This window comes from Blennius ocellaris (genome assembly GCF_963422515.1).
Source record: "Blennius ocellaris genome assembly, chromosome: 16".
NCBI lineage: Eukaryota > Metazoa > Chordata > Actinopteri > Blenniiformes > Blenniidae > Blennius > Blennius ocellaris.
In genome coordinates this window covers 14,237,136-14,264,287 of record NC_137665.1, presented here as the reverse complement: position 1 = coordinate 14,264,287, position 27,152 = coordinate 14,237,136, and the positions used below count along the sequence as shown (strand labels likewise).

Here is a 27,152-nt window from a genome sequence, read left to right as displayed (position 1 = left end):
TTTTTTTTTTTTCTTTCTGATTCCGCGTGTTGTGCCGTCCAACCAGCTGGCTGTCCTCCTGTCACACTCTGTGAAGGCAGGTGATGGGGGGTTGGGCTGCCTGAAGGCTCGTGTTGAGCGGCATCGCTCGGGGAGAGATGCTGTAAGGGAGCATCAGTTGACGGGTGGTGGGGTGGGAGCGAGGCGCCTGGGGAGAGGCGAGGGAGGATGTCGTAGGACGCGGTCCTGGGCGTGCTGTGGAAACACTGGGTGGAGGCACCATGTGTGGGAGTAGAGAGAGATGGGAGGGGGCTGGTGTACAGCAGAAGTCCTATCAGTGAAGCAGGTGGTGCCGGTGGGTGTGTGTGTGTGTGTGTGTGTGTGTGTGTGTGTGTGTGTGTGTGTGTGTGTGTGTGTGTGTGTGTGTGTGTGTGTGTGTGTGTGTGTGTTTTGTGTGTTTGTGCGTGTGTGAAGGATAGAGGGAGGGGACTTGTGAGAAAGCGTTTTATGTGTGTGGGTAAGCACAAAGTGTATTGATGTTGCATTGGCTGCTGTCAATGACAAAGGCATTGGCTCTAAGCGTGTGTGTGTGTGTGTGTGTGTGTGTGTGTGTGTGTGTGTGTGTGTGTGTGTGTGTGTGTGTGTGTGTGTGTGTGTGTGAGGGAGAGGATGCGATAAAGGTGAATAAAAGCAATAAAAAATGGAGGATGTAATGACAAGTTAATGAGGGACAAGGCAGCTCTGCCTTAAGTGGAAGGGGGATGGTATTGAAAATGGATGAACGGGTGGGTCAACTTTCTAATGCGATGCTCTCGCTAGATACCCTCAGGCCTTCATCACTCTTTATTTTTCCTATCTTTCAACTCATTCTCTCCATCACTCCATTTCCCCCTCTACCGTGGTGGTGAAGGTGAAATGCCGGCTGCAAGTTTTGTCTCGTGTGAAAGATGAGGCTGAAAATGAACTGACGCTCACTGATTCCTGGTGAGAAGCAATCAAATGCCTCGAGATGTGTGTATTATGCGCCAGCGAGAACATACTGTGTGTTTGCAGTTGTTTAAACATGCAGCCCATGTGTTTCAAGACGTGTAAATAATGCAAATGACAACAGATCAAGAATGAAGTGTGGAAAAGGTGTAAGTAGGAAATGGGGAGAATATACTTGATGCATGTTGAAACACTCCTGGGATGGAGGGGATTTCTGACAGGCAGCAAAAAGAACCGTCTCCTTTTAAGATGCAAAAATACAAAGAAAGATTGGGATGAAAGGATAAATGCTTCGATTTTAGAGAGAAGGGCGACGCCACACAGCTCAGGGAATTCATCCACTCTCATTACCTACTAACTCCTCATTCTCCCTCACCTTTTCTCCCTCCTTTCTTCCTCCCCTCCTCTTCATCCCTTTGCTTGCCTCTCACCAAGGGACAGTCTCGTAGCTAGTGTGGCAGAGGAGAAGCGAGACAAGAAACAGAGGATATGAAAGACGGGGAGAGAATGAAAGGAAGTTCGAAAGAACAAAAGACAAAAAAAGGTTTTATTCGTAGATGGACAGGTAAGTTGCGATTCAGAGGCAGCGTAATTTGGCTTTAGCACAGCTGAAGTGGAGCCGAGTGTGTGAACGAGGTCATTACTTGGGGGTAATTGCACTAACTCAACAGTGGAATAGTAAAGCAACTTGTTTGTTCTTGAGCCTGCTGTATCGATGCCTTCAACTTATTCGGTCAGTCTTTTCGGCCGCTGCGTTTGGTATTCTGCTGATGACCTTTGAAAGGTTTCATTTCCCCTTGCTGATATTTGACTTCTTTTGTCAGGCTGTTTGTTTAAAGACAGAGAAAATCATTTTGAAGCTCAGGTGAAGGCAGAGACGCGCTATAAGACCCTTTTGCACTGGCCAGAGGTCTGTGTGTGTATATTGGATTTTTTTTTTTGCTTTATCACTGAAAAGCTTGTCCTTGGAGTTCTGTGTGTAGTCAGTGTCTATCTTAGAAGGATTGACATGGATTAGGCTAAATACGGACCCCTGGGTGTCTTTTATCTAAAAAGCGACAATAGACTTGGCTGCGAGTTTTATTCTCTATAGAAACACAGCAGTTTCTGAATAATTTGGTGAAACAAACGCTTTTCACTCATGTAAACCTGCGGCATTCAGGAGTGTCATTGCGATTCGTGGCGATTCAACGTGCTAATTTAACACAATGCAGCCAAAGACCAACCTAATCGCTTTCGAGCCACCAGCGAGGCAGCAATTTGCCAACACGGGCTCAGTTTTTGCCAAGTTGGCCATTGCATTTAGTAGCCAGAGTTGAACCGCTGCCTATATGAGTGCAAATAGAAGCATCTTTATAAGCCCATTACTGAGTTTTTACCAGTTCACACTGCAAAGCTAAACCATGAAGAATAGATTAAGAAGAGCCAGGCGTTAAGCCCAGCATTAGCCTGCTGGAAAGCTAATGCTTATCGCAATGGTTTCATTGTGTAGAGACTGTAGATCCTAGTAGCTTTCTGTGCCTTCATGTTACACCTAGTATGTTCAGCTGAGCTTTATGTCAACACACATATCTGTCAGTCCCCTGATCCTTTCCAGTGAGGCAAAGCCAGAATTGTAGCGTCGAGGAGGGGCCTGCTGCAGCTGTGACGCCGTCACACTGTCTGCTGAAGTGATGTTACAGAGTATGAAACCAGAGAACTGGCAGAGGAGTCGCACGACTCAAACATGACGGTGTCTCAGATGTTGTGATTCACCGGATTTCTGTTCAGTTGTGCTGCGTTTGGACCACAGGTCAAAGTGTGAGGTAACGTGATCGCCTCCTGGCTGGAGTCACCTTCTGTAGTTTATACATTTCTGCAAGCTGACGACAAGGAAAGTTTATTTATATAGCATCCCTCAGACACAAGGCAATTCAAAGTGCCTGACAAGAACTTGGAAATACATTAGGAGGAAGAATTGAACTGACATTACGGGTTTCCTGCGGTGGTGTGTCGGGTTAGGTCTCGACCTTGAGTGTCCCAGGTTCAAGTCTCACTTGTAGCAAGAGGGGCATGAGTTGTAAAAACTAGCCAAGTGTAAGTAACAATGGCTTTCCGTGGTGACCCCTGTATAAAGCGAGCAGTTGAATAGACTCCACTAGAATGAAGGAACATGAGGTAATTAAAAACAAAAGCTGAAAGCGAGATAATAAATAAACATCTGGATTGTGGGATGTTGTTCAAGTATTTTTGCAGAACTATTGAAGTCTGGTTACAGATAATCACAATCCTCTCAATCAATTACAGCGTTAAATTAGTCTGTGTCTGCATTTATATCCCACAACCAAACTGACGGAAGCCATGTGAAGATAAAAGCTTTTGATTTCCATCAAACCGGCTGTTGAGCCGATCTGTTTACCCTCTTTTCACGTCTATACCAAGAGCAAAGACAGGTGGACTGAACCAGGTCGTGTCGCCACGCGTTTATCAGATTTTCATCTGGCAGGCAAAGACACAACCTCGGTCGATAAGCATTATGCCCTCTCCATTGTCCTTTGTCCTCTCCATTGTTGGAATCTATTTAGGAAGGGATGAAACCACAGCTGATATGAGTTTTTTGGTAGAAATGTTTGTTCTTTGCCAATCGGCTGCTTTAAGCTTTTAAGCTCTTCTCATTGACAGCAGAAACGCTGTGGATCTGTCTCTCTCTGTTTGCAGAGTCACTGTTTTGTACTTATGCACCTGCTTATTCCCTTGGTCTGTGCCGCACAAAGCCCCCCTGAATGCTGCCTTGTGATTGGCTAGCGATGATGCAATCTTTCATAGTGGAGGAGCGCCGTGTTTTGCGGGGCATTTCTGAAGTAATTGACCCTGCGGGGAATAGCATTTCCAGAGTTGTACTGATGTCAGAGTAAATCAGCTGAACTAAATATTAACATGATGTACAAACAACCTCTCGTTTGTAACACGGCTTGAGCTCATAATGACTGCATGATGAGAAAATCCCAGACTTCCCTGTCCAAATCGCCAAGCTGTCTAGGTTTGATTCGCCGTGTGTCCTTGTACGCTGGGGGCTTTCGCTCGCATGTGTGCATCCACACGCTTGTGTACAAATGCGTACTGAGCGTTTGCGGTCCAATGATAACGGCACACATGCAACACTTAATCGTGTCATGAAACAACAAATCAAGTCACACAAATCAGCTGTAATTGCTCTGCAGAGTTTGTTTTTCTGCAGCTTATTCCACTTAGCGGGGATTCCTTAATGCAAAATGAGTTTTGTAAGTAAAAAGAGAGTAAAACTTTGTGAATGGTTTGTGCTTACTCCAGAGGTTTGTGGCCTGTATGATGAGTTTCTCTCAGCTGCTGTGGTAAGCACACTAGTAAGCTCTGACGGCCATTAAAGATTCAAGGGTTTAAATATTACATGCTTTATCAAAGGTCCTTGTTTCTATGCCACAACTGTGTGCGCAGTCGAGTTGCGAGTGTTTGAATAGTAATGGACAGAAAAATTGGGAGTCATCAGGATGATTTTTCGTTTTAAGAAAAATTGGCGCACAATTTAGTCAGATCAAAAGGTTAGGCAGGAAAAGTAGTTTTCAAGATTTAAGATTGGTCACAAATGATGTTTTGCGCCTCCACCTGCAAGGGAAAAAAATGTGAAGATAAAAAATATGTTCAGTGTTAGCTTGATAGTTCCACTTAATTTTGACCTTTCCTGAGAGAATTACAGCAAAGCAAAGAGGATGTTTACTCTCTCCAAGACGTGTATGTTTACTGAAATCACATTGGTCACACCTTTAAATGTAAAAAATTATTCACTCCTCTTATTTACTTAAACGTGGATCAAATATAGCACACTTGAATGGAGTACTATGAGGAATAGTAAACTGTAACACCCTCAAAGTATTCACTGCTACTCATGTATGATTCCTAAATATATTGGCATCAGCTAATCCTTCTTCTAACCACCCCCCCCCCACAATTCAAACCGACGGCTGTAGAACATGTTGAGATGCTAAATGATGCGGCTTGTTATTGAATCTGATGTAACCCGTCCCCATTCAATACAATTTCTTTTGTCTGTGTCCTAAAACTCCTTGTTTCTGCTGTCAGCCACATTTATTCAGTCACGGTGGGCCACAGTGATTTTTTTCGTGCCTGCGCAGTCCCCAGCCTCATGTAGCCTGACATTAAAAATAATTCCTGTGATTTCATAGACCAAGGTACACTGATTTTACATCAGTGACACAAAAAAAGCCTCCCGAGCAGAGATTTTGGATCTGTTTCTGGATTAGCCCAATCACTCTGAAAAGACCAAAGGCACAATATAGTCAATAGGAAATATATATATATATATGTTTAGAAATCAAACCACTTCATAAACACTGAATATCTGACTTGTTTCTAAGGACCAAAGAGCTCGTCATTCTTTCCCCACAATTTCTATATGTGGCCGCTACATAGGGTGCGATGTGTGGAGGAGAACATTTAAACTGAAATACACTCTTTATTCTTAGTAACACGTTGTAGTAAATATTTCTGATAAAGCTTTACGTAGCCTATGAATCCCAACAGCCAATCATGACAAAGTCTTTAACTGAGTGTGCGTCATGTTAATAGCTGAGAGTTAATAGTCACAGATTCACTCTCGATGGGTGAAAATTACCAGCCCTGCTTTACTTGAACTTTTTTAAGTACCCAACTTCCTATCAGTGTAGACTTTGTAGCTCCTCTTCATCTCTTGACTGCCTTCTTTCTGCTGTTGAACTCCTTGCACGCTGCAGCACTTGAACGTGTTTACCATTCGATGAGAAAATTAAAAATTTCTCTTTAGCAAAATGGCTAAATGGCTCACCTTTCATTTTTTTCCAACAATTGCATGAACCCTAGTAGTGCACGTTTTTTTGCTTGGCTGTGATTGTTTCTTTGGCTCCGTTTGCACCAACTTTTCATATTAAAACAAACATTTTGTTGTGTTTTGGGTGTCCATGTATATGATAACAGACAACTTTTCTGAAACACTCTACTGTACATGTGCTCCAAGGCTGTAAGAAATAGTTCTTCTGTACATGCCTGAGTAGGTGGACAACAACAACAATGGCGGCCTCCAGAGTGTCATGACTCACTGTTCATATTCTCCTGGGTCTTCGTAGTTTCATATTTGACAACCACCCAGAATAGCAGTCCAACTTTGTCATCTGTCATTCATTACAAAAACTACCAACAGCACCAACTCCTGCCCTGGCATGCTCATTACATTGTTTTCAGCTTTTCTGCCATTTCCGTGTAAAACGGACATCCTTTTGAAAATGTTGTTGCATAAACAGGGCCGTAATATCTTTTTACAACGACAAAATACTATGTATTTTAGCACGGGCACCTCTCACACACCCTCCTCATCCTCATGCAACCAAGCATGCGAACATGCACACACACACACACACACACACACACACACACACGTGTGCCAGGATGTTAATGACCAGACTTTGTTTGAGGTACTTTGAGGACACACAAACTAAATCTGTAGCATCTAACCCCATCAGTTGCTTGTCTAAACGCAGTCAAGTTGTTGGAAATCTGAAATAGCAGTTATTGCTGATGCAGAAGTTATTGGTCGTAAAAATGACAATCTAATTCCGCAAGGTCTGTGGAGATTTTGCTCCTTTTTGAATCTGAAAAGTAAATGAAAAAATGTTGCTAGCATATCCAATAGTGATCCTTCAATACAAGTTTGTTTTTTCAGTTTAGTTTATATAGTGCCAAAGAAAATACAGCAAAAATCCAACAATCCCACATGAAACAGTGAAGAGAAAGAAACCTCCCTTTTGCCAATATGAAACCTCCAGCAGATCCTGACTCAGAATTTTGAAGCCGAGTCTTAAATGTTCAAACGGCGCTCAGTTTTGTGTTGCTTAAAATAAAGTATCTGCAAAATGAATTGGTAGATTACTTTCCTGCAGAGGAGTTTTAATGCTGCTGCTGCTGAAAACTCACTCACCTGTAATAATCTGACAAAACCCAGTCCCTACTGATTTTAACATTATTAATTAAGCAATATAGTTCTGCAATTGTCTCATCCTGCTTTCAATTGCAGATTTCTAATAAACCAATGGTCAATGCAGACGCTCCTGCTTCTCGTCCTGCTTTCTACTTGTGCGGTGGAAGGTAGATTGTTATATTTCCATAAAGAGCAGAAAATGACAGTGAAATTACTCTGCGGCAGCTTGTACAGCATGACTCCGGTACAATTGTGCTGCAGGTCCAGGAGGACAATATTTCCTTCATTATCCCCAGCATTTCCCTCCTCGCAGTGCTGTAGTTGGTCCACCGTGATCTCTTGGAAAAGCCTCGCTGCCCTAATGTGCTCTTGAAATCTCTGGCCTGTGAGTCATAAAAACAACTTGTCATATATTAAGGTGTTGTATAGCGATCAATATGGACCATAAATCAAAAGTAGCTTTCTGCTGACTATTTAGATGCCGGGTGGCAAAGAGCTTCTTTGTGCTGCAGCAAGAGAAAGGAAGGGAAAAGAAACTGCAAATGCAAGTGGCGTTGTAGTATAATGGCGAGATAATGAGAATGCCACCTCTCTATATAGTTGGAATGCCAAGACATTTAGCCTTTCAATGCTTAGCTATTTACAAATATATTAGTTGTATGTGCCCCAGCCGTAATTATAATCCTTCTCGGCAGTATTTAAAAGCAGCATCTGTCTCCTCCTGTAGTGACAGTTGGTACAGTGCAGATCAGTGTGTGGAAATCTTGGGAGATAATGAGATAAATATTTAAATTTGATGGGGATGAAGCACTTGTTTCATTTCAGAGCTCAGCTTTTTTTTTTTTTGTTGACAGAAGCTGATGGTCACTTCTTGGAGTTTTGGGATTTCAGTTGAGTAGACATTATAAGAAAAACTTAAACCAGTTAAATTGCTAGTTACAGCTCATGCATAAATTAATTTTTCCTGTCTGCATCCACCATTGGTACTGCCTGTAGCGATCATCTAAAGCTTCATTGACAATATGCACATTCTTCTGGCTGTCAGTATTTGAAGGATGGTAGTTGTGTTTCAATTCATTACATTTATTTTGTTCACCTGGTGCACTTCAACTGAAATGACGACATCATTCAATATAACCTGTCCTGAGCAAACTGAATGTTTTAGTAGCATTGATGTCTATGTAAGTTGACCTTTTTTCTTTGATCTTTCAAAAACCCATGCATTGAACCAAATTCTTATCAGAACCGAAGCACAGTCTGCTCAGTCTTATAATAGCAATTTGTACCACACGGGCAGGAGTCACTCCACCTCTTTCTGCTTTCAGCCAAGGAACAGAAAAAGAAGCACAGGATGATGTAAATCTAGAAAACAAAAAAAAACAGCCAGGGCTTAAGCTTTTGGCAAGAACTCTTAAAACCAGTTACTCATTACTGCTACCAAATGCACCAAAATGGCTTCAGCCAGTAGAGAGAATGCAGGACAAATACCCCAGAAAAACAAAACAAAACAAAAAAAAAACACATGGTGGGATGTGGTTTTTTTTGTTTTGTTTTTCTGGGGTATTTGTCATCTGTCTGGCAGCACTCCTTTGAATGAGTTGGAGGTTTTGTTAAAATTGCCAAAATGAAGTAACTTGCAGTAGTCCAATCTGGAGGAGATAAAGGCATAGACGATCATTTGGGTAGGGTGAATGATCGACGGAGCTGTGCAATGATTTTGAAATGGGAAAAAAAAATTGTTTTGCACTTGTTGCATTTGTTTGCTGTGGGATTCAAAGAGGAGGAAGGGGTTGAACTGCATACTGTGGTTAGTGACAGCAGAGGAGATTAGATATGCTTACGAGAAAAGGCTGCAGTGGTTATGGGAGATGACAGCATCTGATGGGGGTACTGATCAATAGAACTTTGGTTTTGAGTTATGTAGTTGCCGAAAGTTAATCCATGCCTTTATCTCTTCCAGACGGAAGGTGAGTGTGGAGAGTGAGGGAGCAGAAGATGGATGAGGGTCCATGGAGAATTGAGTGTCATCAGCATAGCAGTGGAAGGAGAATCTAATGTGGCTGATTCATTGAACAAAAGGGGAGCATGTATTTATGGGGAAAAGACCAAGGACGGATCCTTGAAGAATCCTATAGATGATACTATGAGTCAATGGGCTCATACTGTCCATTTGACTTCAGCGAGGGCGATATACTCAGTCCTGTGTGTGAGATGGGATTGAAACCAGGAGAGAATGGAGTCATGGAGCTTTGCTCAATTGGATGTTTAACATTTAGTCATTCCGATCTAATAAATAACAAACACCAATTTCTGTGTTATTTATATAGTGTTAGAACTAGCCCAGAGAAAAACTATGGACTATTGAGAAATAAGGTGTAAAACAGTCCAGACGTGGTGTTTTTAAAATTTTATGACTGTATCCTCACTGCGGTGAGGTGCATCAGTTTGGCTGTTAGCTCGACTGTGAAGTAATTGGCTGTGTGTGCATGCATGTGTGTGTGCTTTCCCTGTGCACTGTGTGCTCTGCCCCTCGCCTAAAGTTTGCAGTGACAGGCTCCAGACCCCTGCCACCCTGCGCCTGGTAATGCATCTATAGAAGATGGATTGTTGTCAGCCACACGCATCTTTATAAGTTAGCTTTCAAGATAAAATCCATCTTCTGTCAGAGCGGAGACAGTCTGTTTCCTCCGTCGGGTATCAGTTTCCCTCTTTATTGCTTACGTTTCGCTCTCCAGTAAAGACTGGAAATTGAAATACAATGCCCAGGCCAATGTTAAGATGTTTAAACACTCCCTGGCTACATAATTTGGCACAAGCATGCAATTTAATGCAATTCGGACTATCAGATTTTCAGCAAATTCCACAACAGGTAAAACTGTGTTGACACAATACTGAAATCTTTTTCTTGCCCTCCAACACTGAATTTTAGGGAAGTGGTTGCAGAATGCGTTGTCAGTCAGCCTTACCTTTTAAAGGTATAATAATAAAAGGCAGAGGATTATATTTTGTTTTACAAATCTGTCTGAAAAAGCTTATTTGAAAGTTTTGGCCATAAACATCAACATGACTGTCATTTTTTTATTGTTCTTATATGCCAAAAAAGGCTTTACTGTATGAACTGACATGCCTGTGTAATACTGCTTTGTTTACTGCTTTTCTATACCTCCTCACCTGCAGTCTTCTAGTCCATCCACGCCTCTAAAGCTTTCTCCTTGTGGAACAAGGTCTGATATCCCGATGAGCCACACCTGCTGTTTTGTCGCACCCGAAATAGCAACTTGCACACTTTAATATTCAGTGGAAATGGGGCACATAGTGTCAGATTCAAATACAGTACATCTGCTTCCTCCCTGCGTCAGGACACCAATATTCTAAACATAGGAGAAACAGATCATGCTGCGCTGTTCTGCATCGGACCAGTGTTTCGTTTGGTGGTCATATTTGTGTGGCTCGTATTAAACATTTAAAAACCAGGTAAATGCCTAACGGGTTCGCAGGAACTTGAGTTGAATAGCTTACAAATGTGTCACATTCAGAGTACATGGAGGGCTTGATTTAGCTCATGAGTGAGATGCCTCTGGGCTAAAGACTCATTTCTGGCATCTGTGTTACCTCACAAAAGATGCTAGATTTAAGGCTGGACAAGCCTGACGTGGGGGTACAGTTATACCATAAAACTTCCTCGGTAGAAAAGGGAGAGAAGAAGAAAGTGGAAGGATTAGAGGAAATAACGATGGTGGCGTGAGGGAGATGCAAGCAGAGGCGGCAGCAGTCTTCTTTCTTCTAAGTCAGACTGTTTCCTCCTACGATCTTCTCCCATCACTTCTGATTTTCACTTCGAAGACGCTCAGGCAGGAATACAAAGCAGGGTGAGCAGGCTCTGGTGATTTTGGGCAGATTACCCTCCTTCTGTTTCTGACTGGATCCAAATATCCCTCATCTCATTCTGGCCCCGGTCTCATTAGACTCTCCTTCTCTGCCTCTTCGCTCGGACTAAATGTTGATTTGTGGAACTCTAACGAGAGATTTACTATCACTTTGAGAACTGAAGCTTCAGATATGTCTTCACTGCCTTGGGGCTTGGCTACAATTTAGATTTCAATCTTCACTCTGCCCCGGCCCACATTTAAACCTCAATCACATTTACTGTCACTTTGGCACCGGTCTCAATCTCTTAACTCACTCAGCCGTTTAAGCATGTCCACATCCCTGTAGGTGTGTTCTGGGTGGTACGTCCTCATGTGATTGCTGGCGACTGCAGCAAAATAGTCCGTGCCAGGCTGCAACTTTGTGGATCACGTTTCATTTTGTTCCTCATTCCCCACGAGGAGCAACCTTTCACACAAGGAACCAATTCCCCTGCGTTATCGGCTGCTAATATACATGTAATGAGTTGTAACTGGCTCAGAAGCTGATAGAGACCTGCATTTTCCAGGACTCTGGCTGAGCTTAAAAAATGGACTTGTCACTGCGACCACTGCAGCTGCAAACATAGCATGTGAAATGTATGAACAAGGCCAAACCCAATGCCATCAACTATTAGAGCAGTGAGTCTGAAAAGGTCAGCTCTGTTTTACCCCGAGACGGACCTGCGTCCTTCCAGCTCATCCAGAGCTGCCTGTTTTGTATCTCTTGATTAATTAGCTCTGTGGCTTCCATCTCCTCAGTCCAGTTTATTAATGGGAGACCAAGGGCTTTGACATAGTGCTTGTCATTAGCTCTTTTTGAAACGCAGCCAGCAGTTTGCACGACAGGCACAGGAGAGATGTGAGCCCTGCATGAGATTTTTTGTTTTGTTTTTTATAGACCAGAAGCAGGGAAGATGTTTTCTGAGTTGTTGTGAGGGGCATGTAATAAAAAGAGAGGGGGAGAAGGAGGAAAATGGCTTCTCTGAATATGTTCATCTGGGCTTGTGTGTTGCCTGGTTGTTGGTGCTGCTGGTAGTGAGTCACTCCTAGGTCATAATCTCAGCACCAAGGAGTTGCCTTCTCACGTTTGACCTTGCTCAATAACAGGAGCTCTGTTGAGGACTGCTCACCGAGGTAATCACTGCCACAGCCAGAGCTTGGCCGGTAACTTGCATCAAGGATGTTTGAAGGTTGTCACTGTTCCCTTTTCCTGTCCTGTTGTGTTGATGTGCAGCTGAGGCACCTCCGCAAATGTGTTTTGTAGTTCTTGAAATTACCCAGGGTGGCTGTGGCATGGTTTGTAATCTCAAGGTTGGTAGTTCAGTGACATTCAGTGAAGGTCAAAGTGTTTTGTAATGCAAGTTGTTTATTAGCATTACACAAGAACATCAAAACTTCATCAAATTGCTTTTGTTGCTGCACTTGATTTCTTGAAAAAGACGGAAAGCAGTGACTCCATTTATTTCTACAATACATTTGTGGAAACAATTTTGTGTTGATTAATGCAGTTTGGAGCAGACGAGGCAGAGACAGTTGGAAATCAATAAACAGTTGATGTGTCTAATGTTGGATCTCAGAAGGACAGCTAATTATTGATGAGTGCTTCCCACACATTTTTGTCTTTGGAAATGTAGCCTTGTGTTGCATTCCATCTTTATGTATGAAAAGAAATGAAAGTCTAAAGCCTCTATCTATCTATCTATCTATCTATCTATCTATCTATCTATCTATCTATCTATCTATCTATCTATCTATCTATCTATCTATCTATCTATCTATCTATCTATCTATCTATCTATCTTCAAGATGGAGAGTTTTCCTTTTTTTAATTTTTTTGAAATATTTATTAACTTGTTTTGTATGGACGAGGTTTTAATGTCCTTTTAGCTTTAATACTATCATCCTATTAAAAAGCTGCTCAATAAGTTTGGTTCGTTTGCAGACATCATAACTCCAGTTACAGCATTGAGGTACTTTCCTCCTCGGTTATGCGTTAATGATAAATTATTTGGTCAAATTCAATACAGTTCTTTTTTGTTTGTTTTGTCTTTCTTTGCGAGCTCGAATTTGCAGCAGCTTCAGGAAAAGAAAGAGGAACGAGGAGGTGGAAGTTGAATTTGCTTCAATGTTTTATTTATAGGGTAAAGGGATGTGGACACGTAAATAATCATCGCCTCATACATAAACACATAATACTTCATGAGGCTATATTTCCAACAATATCCAATGTCTTCTGCTGCTGGGAAGAAGCATATTAAAGATATCAGGAATCAGTTTGGAGATCTTAAATGGCTGTAGGATTGTTTAGCCAGAGTTCAGAATATATTTTCATCTTTACCAAAGCATCAATTAACACACCAACGTCACCTTCCTGACAGTCATGCTGCTGGCATGACAGAAAATCTGTCATATAAACATGCACATGTACAGGTAATTATTTACATACATTGCATGTCTACCCCAACTGTCAGGCACCTGATGATGAGAGGAGCTCCTCCGATCCCCAAGCCCTACATTCCTCCCACAGTTACTAGGAAACTGGAGGCTCACGGAGCCGGCTGTGGAGGTGCAGCAAAGCAGCAGACCGATACCAGGTGGTAATGTGAATACGAGAAGTGACGCTCTGGGGTTAAATGCTAGATACTGGATCCATTAAAAGATTACAGTGTTGTTAGATTTGTTGGTGTCTCGACTATGCATTCATTGAGATTGCTAATTCTGTATTTAATTTAATTCGCTGGCGAGGAATGCATTCACAGAGGTGCACATATATTGTCTCCATGTTCCCCTCAGCTCTGCTTGTTTGTTTGTGTCGCTTAGCTTTAACAAGCACACCTTCCCAAGTCTCTAGATTTCATGCTCCCTCTGCAGTGATAAACGTGTCCACACCGGTAATGACCCTGCTTACCGGCTCTTTCGCGCTAATAAACAATGTATTAGTCTCATTGTGCATGCATGCCGGATCACCCAGCCATGCATCAAACAATTGATCTCCCACCAGGTGTTTGGACAGGGAATGCTGCAGTTCTCCTGACCTTATAATCTCTGACTCTGAGTGAGTGCACACCCAAGCTGTATATTTTATTGGCCTAAAGCATGCATATTGATGCATTTGCCTATGTGTTGTTTTTTTGTGTGTGTGTTTTTTTTTGGAGATAGTGTTTTTAAACTTCTGCTTGGTTTTCTGCAGAGAACTGGGTGTGACAATGTGGCTCCTTTGGGCTGCTGCTTTTTGCTTTTGGCTGATGTGTTTTTGCTTGGCTGGGAACGTGCGGCAAGCTATTTGTTCATTGTTGCAGCCCTCTCTTCTTGGCATGCCGTGGTGCCAAGAGGCCGTCATGGTAAAATATCAGCTCCACCTTTGAGATAACAGCAGGAATTCTGCACCAGCGACTGCAGAGCTACAGAGAGAGAAGCTGCAGGCTTTAGCAGCAGAGCTCAACCAGCCCAACCCACCGCACCCCCACCACTGCCAAACAGATGCTCTGGAGATATCAACGTATACACAGATGGGTTCGTGCCTGTCATTCAGGCCGCCATGATATTTGCTCATGCAGCTGTATGTTGCCAGAAATGTCATTTCTGAAACACATGAAGGTTGATGCTGGTTGGCTGACAACAGAGACTCTCCCAGGCTTTATGAAGATGATTGTGTTATTGTATCATTATTCACTTGTTCACTACGTGATTGCCTCTTTACACATGACGCTCGCTCAGGTTGTGCACGCAGTGTCTGGGCTCATTTTTACCAACATCAATCACTCATATCTTGCCCTCACAAGTTTCTCTGACACTCACCCTGAAACAAAGCTTCAAATATTAATGCCTCGGCAGAATTATTAATGCACTGTGCGCTCTCTGAGGGGAGTTTGTATTTTACTGGTTTCATTAAAAGATGTTCTCGTCAGCTGTGGAAAATGTCAGAAATAGGTTGCTGTAGACACCATGGACTTTCCATGATTGCCTTGTGTCTTGCCTCTATTTAGTTTTTTCAAAGTTGATTCAGTCCTCTCTCACCTTGCATGATGTGTTGAGCACAACTTGAGAACAGAGAATCCACATTCAAAGCCAAGAAAATCCCCCTTGAATACAGTTTGAATCTTCTCTTTTTTTTAATTGGAGAAAAAAATGACATCAGCACAGAGCACACATTTACTATACAATGTAAATATCAATACAATCTGGCTTACTTGCATTGCAATCATGTGCATGTAGACACATTTCCTACAGAAATCCTTTGAGCTGAATAGAGCCCTTCGTGCACATGGGATGTGATGTGGCTAATAATTGCTGAGTCCTTGCTCAAGCACAAATTGACAAATTCACTGTAGCTCACTGGGTTATCATTGAGTGTCCTGTTGTTTGTTACAGTACAGTGCTTACAATGCAAATGTATCGGTAATCGATGTCAAATGCGGCGATGAAATGTCGAGGACACAAAGTTGTTGTTCTTTTGTGGCCGGGCATCTCCCCTGAGCCCGCACGCTCACGGCGAGAGTCAGGCAGAGAGATGGAGAGGAGTATCTTTATTTGAAGTTGATCCTTCCTGCATTTGCAGTCTGTTCTGCCTCGGTGTGTAAGCCTGTTAACCACAAACAGTTGTTGCACAGCATGCAAATGGGGCTTTGCAGGAGACAGGTCTCACCTTGTGCAGGCAAACGATGAGTGATTTGCACGTTTTCTCCATGGCGCTCTCTTGTGGTATTGTTTACATAGACTGTTGATAATCAGCGTATCATCTGGGTTATTCAAGGGCTGCCACTGGAGCTGCTGTGATTAGTCAATTAATTGATTAGTTTATGTGCAAAACGTCTGAATGCAATAGTTTTGTTTATTATTTTACAAGCTGAATTGCATCAGGTTGTGGATATTTCTAGTTTTGACATCTGTGGAATTTAGTCTTTTTTTGTTTTCTGCATGTGGTTATTTTTCTCAGCTGTGCAACCAATGGTTTGAAATCATCTCCAATGATGAAATAGCGGAGAAACGAGCAGGGGAAAAAAGCAGCATGTCCTTTTAATTGGAGGGGTAAATCGGAGGCATTTTTATTCACCAATCAATTTTCCATCGATCAGCTAATCAGTTAATCAGCAAGGGCGTTTCAGCAGATACACCCGGCTCTGCAAGTACATCCAGTTCCCTCATAGTTTTGCAGATTTTCAAGCCTTTCTGGTTCCGCCTATATTCTTTCTTTCTGCCCCCTAGTGTGTGTAGAGTGTGTGTCCCTCTTTGTGCCCCCCCCCCCTTCTGCTGTTTGTGATAATGACAGCCGGCTGTGTTTGAATGATTCATAGCTGAATTCTAATGAGACATGCTGCAGATGTCTTGGAGAAGCCAAGCTGTGCCCTTTAGGTGTCACTCAGCGTGCAGGGGCTGCTGGTCACCTGTACGTCTCGCCCTCGCCACGCCACACAATAAAAAAAAAAAAAAGGGCCAGCTGAAGCATCAGGTTCTTAATTTCCTATTTGCTCCATGCTTAATTTAACCTTTCTAACTTTGGGTGTTGTTATGGTAATTTATAACATTCGCTCGATGCGCCTGTGATTGAGAGCAATATTATGAGCAGACTAAAATAGATTAATTGTTTCTGCAGATGCTTTGCAATAAGACGGGAGAGTGCAACAAGATCTAAAAGAAGAAGGTCAGGGGGAGAGACAGGACATGAGCCCGGTGCAGCAGAGGAAGGCCAGCGAGCTGTCTAATAACAATAGGGAGCTGTGTTGGCCTTCAAAATATGCCTCATCACTCTCTCCTTCTCATCTCCTTTGCACTCTCTCCCGTCTTTTCTTGTTTCATCTTCACGGTCGAATATACCTGATGCTGCCCGGGCATAGCATGAGTCAGTATTGATTTCTCTGCCTTCTGCTCTCGTGGTGGGTGTGTGATGCAGGAGTTCAGTGACATGCAGAGCTTTGTTGTGGCCCTTTGTTCCTCCTCCGTGTCCTAAGTCTGGTTCATCTGATTCATATATCAGGAAAAAGGTCCAATCTTTTCCCTGACGCTGCCTGCCTGACAGGACGCGAACTCCCCGGCCGAACCAGCGTCGGGACCCACGCGACTTTACACCCGAGCAGCAGAATGCACTTAAACCTCACCAGAGCCGTTTAAATGCTGAAAGAAAATATCGCTGTGATTGATTCCACAGTGCCTTGGAAACCCATGTATATTAAACAGTTAGAAAATTCAACAGTGGACTAATGGAGTTTAAAATGGCTGTCGATACAGTTACTTGAATCGAGGTTCGAGCCAAGAGTACCTATAAAGTGCTATTTACTGCCGTAAGCCGGGATAAGTAAACACCATATTCTCAGCCCTGTGCAACAGACTGTTTACAACCGTGGAAATCAGCAGCATACAGAAGCAGCCATCACATCCCTTTTGCTCAGTTCTGCCAAACGGCTATGAGGGACGAATGCAATAACTATACTTCAGGTTGCTATTAACATTATACGTGGTGAAGTCACATGATGTGAGGTTTTTGTTGGAGACAGAGACTGCTGGCAATAATTTCGCTTTTAAAAAGTGTGAACAACGTTTCTCCCTCATCCATCATCCAACTTAGAGTCTCGGGGCGCTGGAGCCGATCCCAGCTGACTGTAGGCAGGCTGGGTTCACTCTGGACGGAGGACCTTTCCATCCATCACCAGGCAAACACTCAGAGACAGTCACACACACTCACATTCACACCTACAGGCAATATTAGAGCCACCAATTAACCTCAAAAGACGTTTTTGGACCAAGGAGTAACTCATGCGAACGAGCGAACTCCACATAGAAAAGCCCTGAACCTGACTGGAACACGATGAGCTCCAACCACAACAACTTCAGCGAGATGACAAAACTTTTTATTTCCTCCATTGAATTTCACAGGATAAAGGCCTCTGGTCTACATCATCATTGAGATGATGTAGTAGTTTGCTGTTTTTGTTTCATGCCCAGAATATTTCTGATTCAAGGCTGCTGGCCTTTCTGAGTATAGTTCCAGCTAATCCAGGTTTCTCTCATAATCCAAAGACATGATTGTTCGGTTAACTGGTGATTCTGAATTGGTCGTAGGCATGTGGTGTACTGCTTCAGAGTGCACACTGTCTTTTGTCCAATATCAGTTGGAATAGACTGCAGCAGGTATAGGAGGTATGACGTTTTTACTAGTCAAAATATTGACTGCTTAATGGTTGTAGCTACTCATGTAGAGTATATGTTTGCATAAATATTTACGCCATCAGTTGCGGAAGTGTCCTTGGGCAAGTTGCTCCCGGTGGTGAGAGATCACCTTGCAGGGCAGACATCATTGTTGGTGTTGGTGTTTGAGTTTGTGTGATTGTGACTGCTCATGCAAAGCGGTTTGAGACTGCTGAAGCACAAAGACGTGCTATATGTATTAAAGATAGCAGAAAAAGAAAGGAAGTGGTATTTCATGTATTCGGCCCGCATACTCAGTTGTGATGCTCATCCCACCGATGCCTGGTTCTTAGAGATGGTACATTGTAGATACAGTAGATCTTTTGATCTCATTTATAAGAATTGTTTCCATCACATATCGTGTTCACCTGACGCTATTAGAAAGTCATTATTTGCAGATTTGCGCTTTTCCCGCAACACAAAGAGCAACAGCTTTAACGCCTGTGTCGCTGTTAAGTTCTCTCTCTCTCTCTCTCTCTCTCTCTCTCTCTCTCTCTCTCTCTCTGTTGCTCTCTCTCTCTCGCTCTCTCTCTCGTTCTTAACACACTGTTAACTTCTCACTATCTTTGCATGAATAGCATCACACCAGTCAAGCAGCATAATTAATTCAATTCACTTCGAAACCCAGCAGACCACTTAAATGGAAGGTGCTGGCGTCAGTCGCCACGGCTTCTGGTGAAAATCAGCCGAAGAGCAATTAAGGAACATCGGGCCTTGACACCTGTATCTCCTTTCCACATCAAGTGCTTCTGGGAGTTCAAGGGTCTGTCTGTTATCCCACGTCTCTACGGCCTGGTGGTCCTATATATTTCTAGTTCTTGGGGAATGAGATGGCCGGGCCCAGCTCTGCACCTGTGCCTCATTCGTGAGTCACGTATGTCTTTTCCTGTCATTATCACAATCATCATATTACTCCTCCACCACTAACACATAATCACTTTAATTGGACTGGAGCTAAAAAAGAGACAATTTTATGACGGCGAGGATATGAGAGAGGAAGAATTGGGCTAAATCCTCTGTCTCGTCTGAAATATATGAATAGATTCAGGGGTTATGTGTATGTGTGTTTGCATATCATCGTTGGGATTAATAGGGTAATTGTCTGTCTTTCTGTAGATTTGACAGCAGCCTTTTTCCGAAGCCATTTTGTGGAAGTGCGGTGTGCACCAGAACCGCTGATGTTTTGGTACTCGTTCCTCTCACTTATTGCCTGTCACAGGCTTCTGGAAATCTAATTCACTACCTGCTACAACTCATGCTTCATGACAGAAACATGTTTGTTGTAAATCTGACACGCCGGCCAATTTATTTTAGTCACATCTGATTGATTTTAATCACTTTCATGGCCACGTCTTTGGAAGATTTAACATTTTTGTATTTATCCTGACACTGAAAGAAAAGCAGGCTGGTGGTTACATTACAGCGACATCACTCTGCATTATCGATCTCCAGCCTCACTTATTATAGAACAGACACAGCTGCGCTATTATTATAGCCGAGACATATCGCGGAGGACACTCTGTACTTGTGCGTGGTTCTGTGTTAGGACTCGGGGATATAATTAAATCTTTGCTTTGCAATATTTCTCTCTTTACATTTCAGCTTTTGCCATAGTCTGGAGACAAAAATCACAGCTGAAATGAAGGAAAATTAACTGTGGATTTTGATTTAGCAATCCCAACTCTTTAATTTTTGAAGACCCTGTGGCTGGAAAAGCTCCTCTGCACATTGCGTCTGGAGATGTTAGATGGAACAATAAGAGGAAATGAAATTAATACTACCTGTTAATTCTGTGGAATGGCTTTCATGTTATCTGTACTTGGTCCTGCCATTGTCAGTTACGTGCAGTGTTGTCCTAAGTATTAAAAACATTGTAAAAAGTATCGATAGCTGCAGGCCGGCTGCACGGACACAGGACCGAGTGCCCTTTGCATCGATTTCAAACTCTACTTTTCTTGTGACTTTTGCCCAGAAAAACCTTTAGTGATCTTTGATTTCTTGAGAACATTTCTATTTACCGCAGAGAGCGGCGGTTATAGATTTTTTTGCTTTCTTGAGTCTTCCTCATTTTCTCAGCCGTTTTGTCAGTGTGGCGTGTCCTGCTTTCTCTTCCCTGCATAAAAGTATACCTCTATGTTCTGCCGACTGCTCTTTGCACTTTTTGCTTTTTGCTATTAGATTAGCAGATTACGGACAGTACATTCCAAAAATGACAAAAAAGCATATATTAGTGGGTGTAGCCCATGGTTGTCGAGACACATACACCACAATTTCAACTCTGTTGACAGAGCAGAGAAAATATCTTAAAAAATTAGCTTAAGAATGTTTGAGTACTTTTAATACATCTCTGAAGAAAAATAAATGCAATCTTTGTTCTATTTACCTCAATGTTTTTTCCTCCGGAATAATGTTCTTTTGTTGAAAAATATCTGCCCCTTTTGTGTGTAAATTCGCATGGAGCCACTGTGCACGGCTTTTGCACTAATTCTATATGAGCAAGTTTCTACTGCTACTTTTGTTTGCATTAGCTCAGATTTGAGGCCGAAAACTTTGGTTGCAGTTTGGGTGTCCGCTTACACAACAATGGTGTTCGGAGCCACTGACCACGCAACCTTTTGAAAACTCTCTGGAAAAAGAATAATAAATAGTTCTTCTGCACATGTGCAAGTAGATGGACAGTAACAGAGTGGCATCACTCCCAGTTGAGAATCACCTGTAAAAGCAATCCAACTGTATCGTCTGTCCATACGAATGTCTGTGCACTCGCCATTTTTATTGTTTACAGCATATTGTTCTCCATGTGCACGTGTGTGCTTTCTTTGCAAAAACAAAACAGCATCATGGCCCAACATGAAAACTGCATTGTTTTCCGCATTTCTGTAGGTTCTTTGTAAACGACACGATTTCTAAAACGTTGTGTAAATGCGAAACCTTTTGGAAATGAAACTAACACACAAACGATGCATTTTTACTTGAAACGTCTCAGTCTCAAGTAAAAAGTCTCAGTGCTGTCTCTTAAGTTTAGAAAACAAACGATAGCAGTAAATTTAATTGAAAGATAGCTGTCATTGTCCTCTTTGGTTGATTTAGGACGTGCCGAAACAGATCTGATTGTGATGTTTATGCAATGGAGATAAGGTGCCAATGAATATTTTTTTAATGATGGGGGACATATTATTAAAATCTATCTTCTTATAGTAATGAAAGCTAATTCACATCAAATATATATGTATTTTAAAGCCAAAGTAAAGCAGGCTTGCTGATGTACTTTAAACCATAATGAATAAATAATAAATATTCAGCTTTAAACTGTACGTATTACTTATTTATCACAATTGTAAAAACTGGAAATTAAGGCATGCTAGTAGTAGAACCCCCCCCCCTCCCCCCCAAAAAATCTGGTTTTTGCACAAATCACACCCTGAGTAGGGATCTCTGCATTTCACAATATGTGGCTGGTTGTGTGTGTCTCACAGCTCATTACATTGTATCCATATGGCGCGGCGCGCCTGTTGTTTGTACACCACCCGAGTAAAAATGTGTGTAAATAAGAGGCGGCTAAACTGAGCATCCCTGTGATGTCGCACAGGCACAAACTTTGGACAATAGCGTTCTGCTTCCTTGCGGGGCGGAGCAACTCTGAGCGAGCAATTCTGGTTGCACCTTGGGCCGCCAGCGCTGTCGCCGCAATCACGCTGCCATTGAGGGCAGCCTTTCATCTCGGGCCCTTTTCACAGAAACCTTTCAGACAGAGAAAGGCAGAGATGGAAAGCGGGAGATCAAGGGAGAGAGAAAGTGCGGAGGAAAGGGGAAGGGAAGTGCTTCTGCAGCCCGGAGCGCTCGTCTCCAATCCTGACTGTGAATAAGCGTGCCGCTGATGAAGAGCGCAGATGTTGAAAGAATATATAGTACGAAGAGTGCGTGTGTGTGTCTGAAGAAGGAAACAAGAGCAAGAAGGTGCTGTTAGTGGTTATTGTGTGTGCTCACTGCGTTTTCAGTCGCCCTCATCAGGCCTCTTCTAAGTCTAACCTCAGTGTCTCTTAAAACCATAATCACTGAGGCGTAATAAAACTGTAGGAGGGAAATGGTGATGTACAGTCCCTGTACGGCGGGCTACATTAAAGTACAGTATAATCCAGCCGGGCATCACTCAATTGACTTGTGCTGAGCTGAGTAGAGCCGTGGAGCCTGGATGGAAAGCGGGTGTCTGCTGGCGGTCCAGGGGGAGGGGATGTTTGGCGAGGACTACCAGGTGTTCTTGCCTGATGGGCGGGCGGTTGGCCAGGTGTTGGTGCTGGAACACGGGGACCCTGCTGCGGCAGGTAAGCAGAGCTCAATCCCTCTTAAAATTCAAGCCCAAGCCCTTCTTTTGAAAAGCCGTCTTTTAGAATCTATTGCACTGTTATGGAAACCTCGATGTGTGCCAAGCCTTGTGCTGCCTGCAGGCCCGAACTGTGAGCTGCTCCCATAATGGGAGCGTGCAGTTCAGGAAAACTGGGTGCCTTTCTTTTTGGGCTGAAAACTTTCATCTTTCACTGTTTTTCCATCATTGGATTTGTTAGTTTTTGCTTTGTGTAACATTTATCTAAAACAAACAAGTGGCAGGCTTTGTTGTCTCCCATAAATCATTTAGACCTACTTTTGTCTGCCAAGTGGAACCTGAGAGAACATTTCGCGCAGCAGTGTGAAATACTTTTTGCTTTTGGATTCTCTTTGCTTCTGAATTCACAGCCCTCTGTGTCTTTGCCATCGCTGTATGTTTGTCCATTTTCTTTCATGCTCTGGCAGCTTCTCTGCACGAGCCTCGGAGCACATTCTGACGTCCGCTACAGTAATTTGACGCTTCGACAGGGGTGAACAGGGGGGAAGCTGTAAAAATCCGAGATGCTATTGATCATCGGAGGGTTAATGGGAAAGGGATGTACAACTTCCTGTTTTCTTTCCTATTTAAAGCCTCCGTCTGCCTCTCTCCATTCCAAAAGCCAGGCTATACAGGCAGGGAGGCTAATTAGCGTGTACCATCCTTTCACGCTGCTCAAAGGACTTTCAAGCAAATGGAAAACTATGAACTCAAGCAAAATAAAGAGAGAGCAATTTAACTGTTGTCCCTCCTCCTTTCTACTACTATTAGAAAAAATAAACATGAGAAGGGCTACAAGTAGGTGGGGTGGAAAAGACTCCTCTCTATGCAACCACGGTATGAGTAGCAACAGTGTTGATGCCATTTTTTTCTTCCAGTCTGATTCAGTTCAACGAGGAAAAATAGATGGGAATCACACGCACCCACTGTTCATTCACGTAGCGAACATCTGCTGGAGTTTTCATCCACTGTATTCTGCATACACTGGGAAATATAATGGTAATGACTTCCACCTCTGCGGCAAGACAATCAAACGCTGTTAATTAGTTCTGGCAGTATAGCACTCTCAATCAGGAGAGATTCTCTGCAGCGAGGAGCTGTGATCGAAAAAATCCTCTGTGAGTGTGTGTGTGTGTGTGTGTGTGTGTGTGTGTGTGTGTGTGTGTGTGTGTGCGTGCGCCTGCCAATCCCCCTTATTTATTTGGATGATGATTACTACATCGTATACAGATTGTATAGTTAAAAAATCCACAATGTGTGAGGGAATTTTGTGTTTGATTGACTATATATTTTAACAATACTTTATGCTGCAAATGTTTTACTGATAAAAAGTGTTTTTTTTTATTTTCTTTTTAAATGGCGCCATATTTCTAGGATTCATGCATTCGAGGGATCAGCAATTTGATTAGTTGGTTGGTTGGTGTAGAGGTTTCACTGAAAGTGGAACTGTTTTTTTTTTTGTTTGTTTGTTTTTAAATTAACCTGATTCGACCCCTGTCGCTCTGATACAGGAATTTTAATTCTCGAAAAGTGATTTCTGGAACAATTCAAGACAACGGACGCCTCAAACTCCCCATCAGTCATTGTCCTGGTGACAGACCGAGAAACTTCCCTTTTGTTTGGGACACAAATTAAAGCAGGACAGTGCTAAATGAAAGAGTGATATTTTGCCGCGTGCGACAGCAGAGAAAGAGATTGGGAGACTGTGGGAGGGACGGCAGGAGTGTGCATGATTGAGATAAGCGACAGATAGATGAGGAGCCAGGCACAAGTGCTCTCCCACACACTGGGATCCCAAAGACGCAGAAACGGTGAAGAACACTGCAGTTGCACTGTCATGCAAGGACATATGAAGGACGCAGGAAGAAAGATGGAGAGAGAGCGAGAGAGAGAGAGAGAGAGAGAGAGAGAGAGAGAGAGAGAGAGAGAGATAGCGAGGAAGGCTGAACCTCTGTGGCAGAGAGCATTCAAATTGAATAAGTGAGTAAAAGATAGGCCTATCTCTGCACAAAATAATGGTACTGTAGCTAAATGTCTTTCATCGTAAAAACCCTATTATTACTCAGTTTTAAGGACAAGTTGAAAGGTAATACCATTGTGGTATTGAAGAAGTGAGTACTTTACATACCTACCATTTCCTGGTGCCATGAAGTATTGACATAAAGGCAGTGGCTATAACAATGATAACATGAAAACGTGCAAGAAAGAAGATTTTTTTTCTCTTCTTTGAAAAGAGTGAATTTGTACACACGCTTTTGACTGTCGGCATGAAGATGTCAGATATTCAATACTCTTCTCTGAACTGATGCTCATATCTCAGGTTCAAGTTTAGCTATTTTTTTCCCTCTCGAGCACACTTGCTTGGATAAGTCCTTCTTGGAGTGTTGAGCCCGCTTTGCAATGTGCAACAAGCTGGGGGTCAAGGGGATGCTTTTTCCTTGCTTAATTCTTCCTTTTCCATTTATGAAAATATACAACAGAATAAGTGGAGGGTAAAACTGATGGCTAACTAGACAAAAATGTAATTGTTATGATGTGGTTTAATCTCTGTGTGTCTTTTAGATCATATATGAGTTTGGTATCTTACAATATATTCATTGTTTTGTACAAAGCATGTCCACAGTTAGTTTAAAGTTTAACGTCTTTGTACTGAATCGACCCATCACTAAACTTAACGCTAAGTAAACATGTCGCCCCCGCTCAACATGACTTCTTTCCTCCTCCTCTTCTCCTCTTACCTGCATTAGCACCTTCCCATTCCCTGCACCACTCCTGCAATTTCCCGTCACTGCAGTTGGACTGTTAATCCCTGTGAAGTGGTCATGTTGAGTAGTGAGAAAATGCTTTGGAGTCACTGTACAAACAACTCACTCTCTCTCTCTCTCTCTCTCACTCTTGCTCCCCCCCCCCCTAATCTCACTGCTTTCAGCCATGCCGGCTGTGTGACTGTATGAGTGTTGGCATCGCTTGATCGGTCAGTTGGTCATTTACGCTCTTATCGGCTTCACATATTTGAGGTGTTTTTAACAGGATCTTGGAGCAGATAAATAAGGAATACTGATGGAAACTTTAAAAGGTGAAAGCCTCTTTGACTATTTATTATTTATTTTCAGTGTTTTAAATTGCACTTGTACAAATTACACTCTGGATCGCCCAAAGAGATGTAACACCATCAGGAAAATTACAATTTTCCCCAAAAAGTTAACATGATATGTTAATGTCATCGATCTATGAAATGCTAATTAACAAAATGTGATTATGTTGGCAAGCACAGCTGAGCCTAAAGCTGCCAGCATGCTTTCGTGAGAACATCCAAATTGTTTGGACATATTGACATTGGATTGGCGAGCTAGATTTTTGAAAATCTACAAAAGAGTCAATCTAAAATTTATACTGTGACCACCCAATCGAATTCCGTAAGAAATATTGAGATAATGATGATGCTAAGGCTAATGATAATGTTATCTCCATGTTGAAGGAAAGGATGCAAAACAGTTTAATACATAACCCAAGAAGTGCACCTCAATCTTTGATATAATTTTGACGAGTCATCGATTATTTAAATCTTGAGAGTTTTAGAAAATAACACCTTATTCATTAGTAAACTGTGGGTTTTCCTCTGGCGCTTCCCTTTGTCTGAACATTTCAACCATTTTACTCACAAGTGGTAATCTAAAAATAGTCTGTTTTTTTCCCTTCTCTGTTCGACCATTTTCTGTAATAAGCATGACAGCCTTGTGGACCCACTGGGGGTTATGGATTTTAGACTTGTTTTTTTCCCCTCTTTTAATGTGTCCCGTCCTCGTCCCCACCCATCCTTCTTTCCCACTGCGTTCTGCCGGCACCGCTCCAGTTTGCCTTCCTTAGTAACCGTATCTATGCAGCAAGGTGTGGGCACAGCCACGGGGGAGCCTCTCTGATTGGCAAAGATGTTGGCATTTGTGATGAAAAATCACATTGGTGCACTTTAAAGTCCAGAGTTTTATGCTCGGCACTCACCAGTAGGCAATTTTACTGAGTCTCGGTGGTCTTTAATCTGTGACGCCATCCGTGAATAAATCGGCACCCTACCGCTGGTTGCTGGCCTAATTGGTCACTGCTGAGCATCACACTCCAGTCAACCTTTTCCCAGCTGCAGTCCATGCTGGAGATGCTGGCAAGACTATGCCCTTGGCTTCGCTCCCTCCTATCCAGCCTCAACTTGCATCCTCAACAAGGAGGTGACGACTCAGCCCCATGGGTGACGGCCTGAGATATCCCAACACTACGACCGCCCGTTCTCCTCTGTGTGTGAATCTGGGTCAAACTTTGCGTGACGGACAGCCTGCCATTATCACTGCCCAGACACACAAAAAGGAAAGGCCAAGAGCTGGAAAGTGCTAGAAGGGTGGAAGGAAGAGGTTGATTGAGAGGAAGCGGACAGAGTGCTTTTCCTGCTGGTCTCCCTCTGGCAGGACAACTGGATTGAACGTTCCTCCCACGGGTGTCTGCCCCTGTGTCCCTTTGACACATTCACACCGCGCCATCATCCCTGAAAGCAAGGGAGGTGTTGCAGACATGCACACACATAATAAGATCACAGGCATTTCTGTAGGTCGGCGAATGTATAATGTCTCTGCTTCTTTTACGCTGGACTGTTGGAAGCAGGTCTTTCTAGACCTTAGTAAGTGCAGGCTCTCATTTGTACCGTTCTCACTGTAATAGCCTTGACCTGTAGTCATTCTACGGTTCACTACATGGAGTGTCATCATCG

General features: G+C 42.8%; 1 protein-coding gene across 1 annotated transcript in view; it reads left to right on the top strand.

Moving 5' to 3' along the window:
- Window positions 1-1,455: 1,455 nt before the first annotated feature.
- srcin1a (SRC kinase signaling inhibitor 1a) overlaps window positions 1,456-27,152 on the top strand; it is a gene marked incomplete at both ends in the record, with an annotated part of 118,036 nt that continues 92,339 nt past the window's right edge. The window contains one exon of the mRNA XM_080511974.1: window positions 1,456-1,531. Coding sequence (XP_080368100.1) covers window positions 1,456-1,531 — 76 coding nt within the window. The remainder of the gene's footprint in view (window positions 1,532-27,152) is intronic.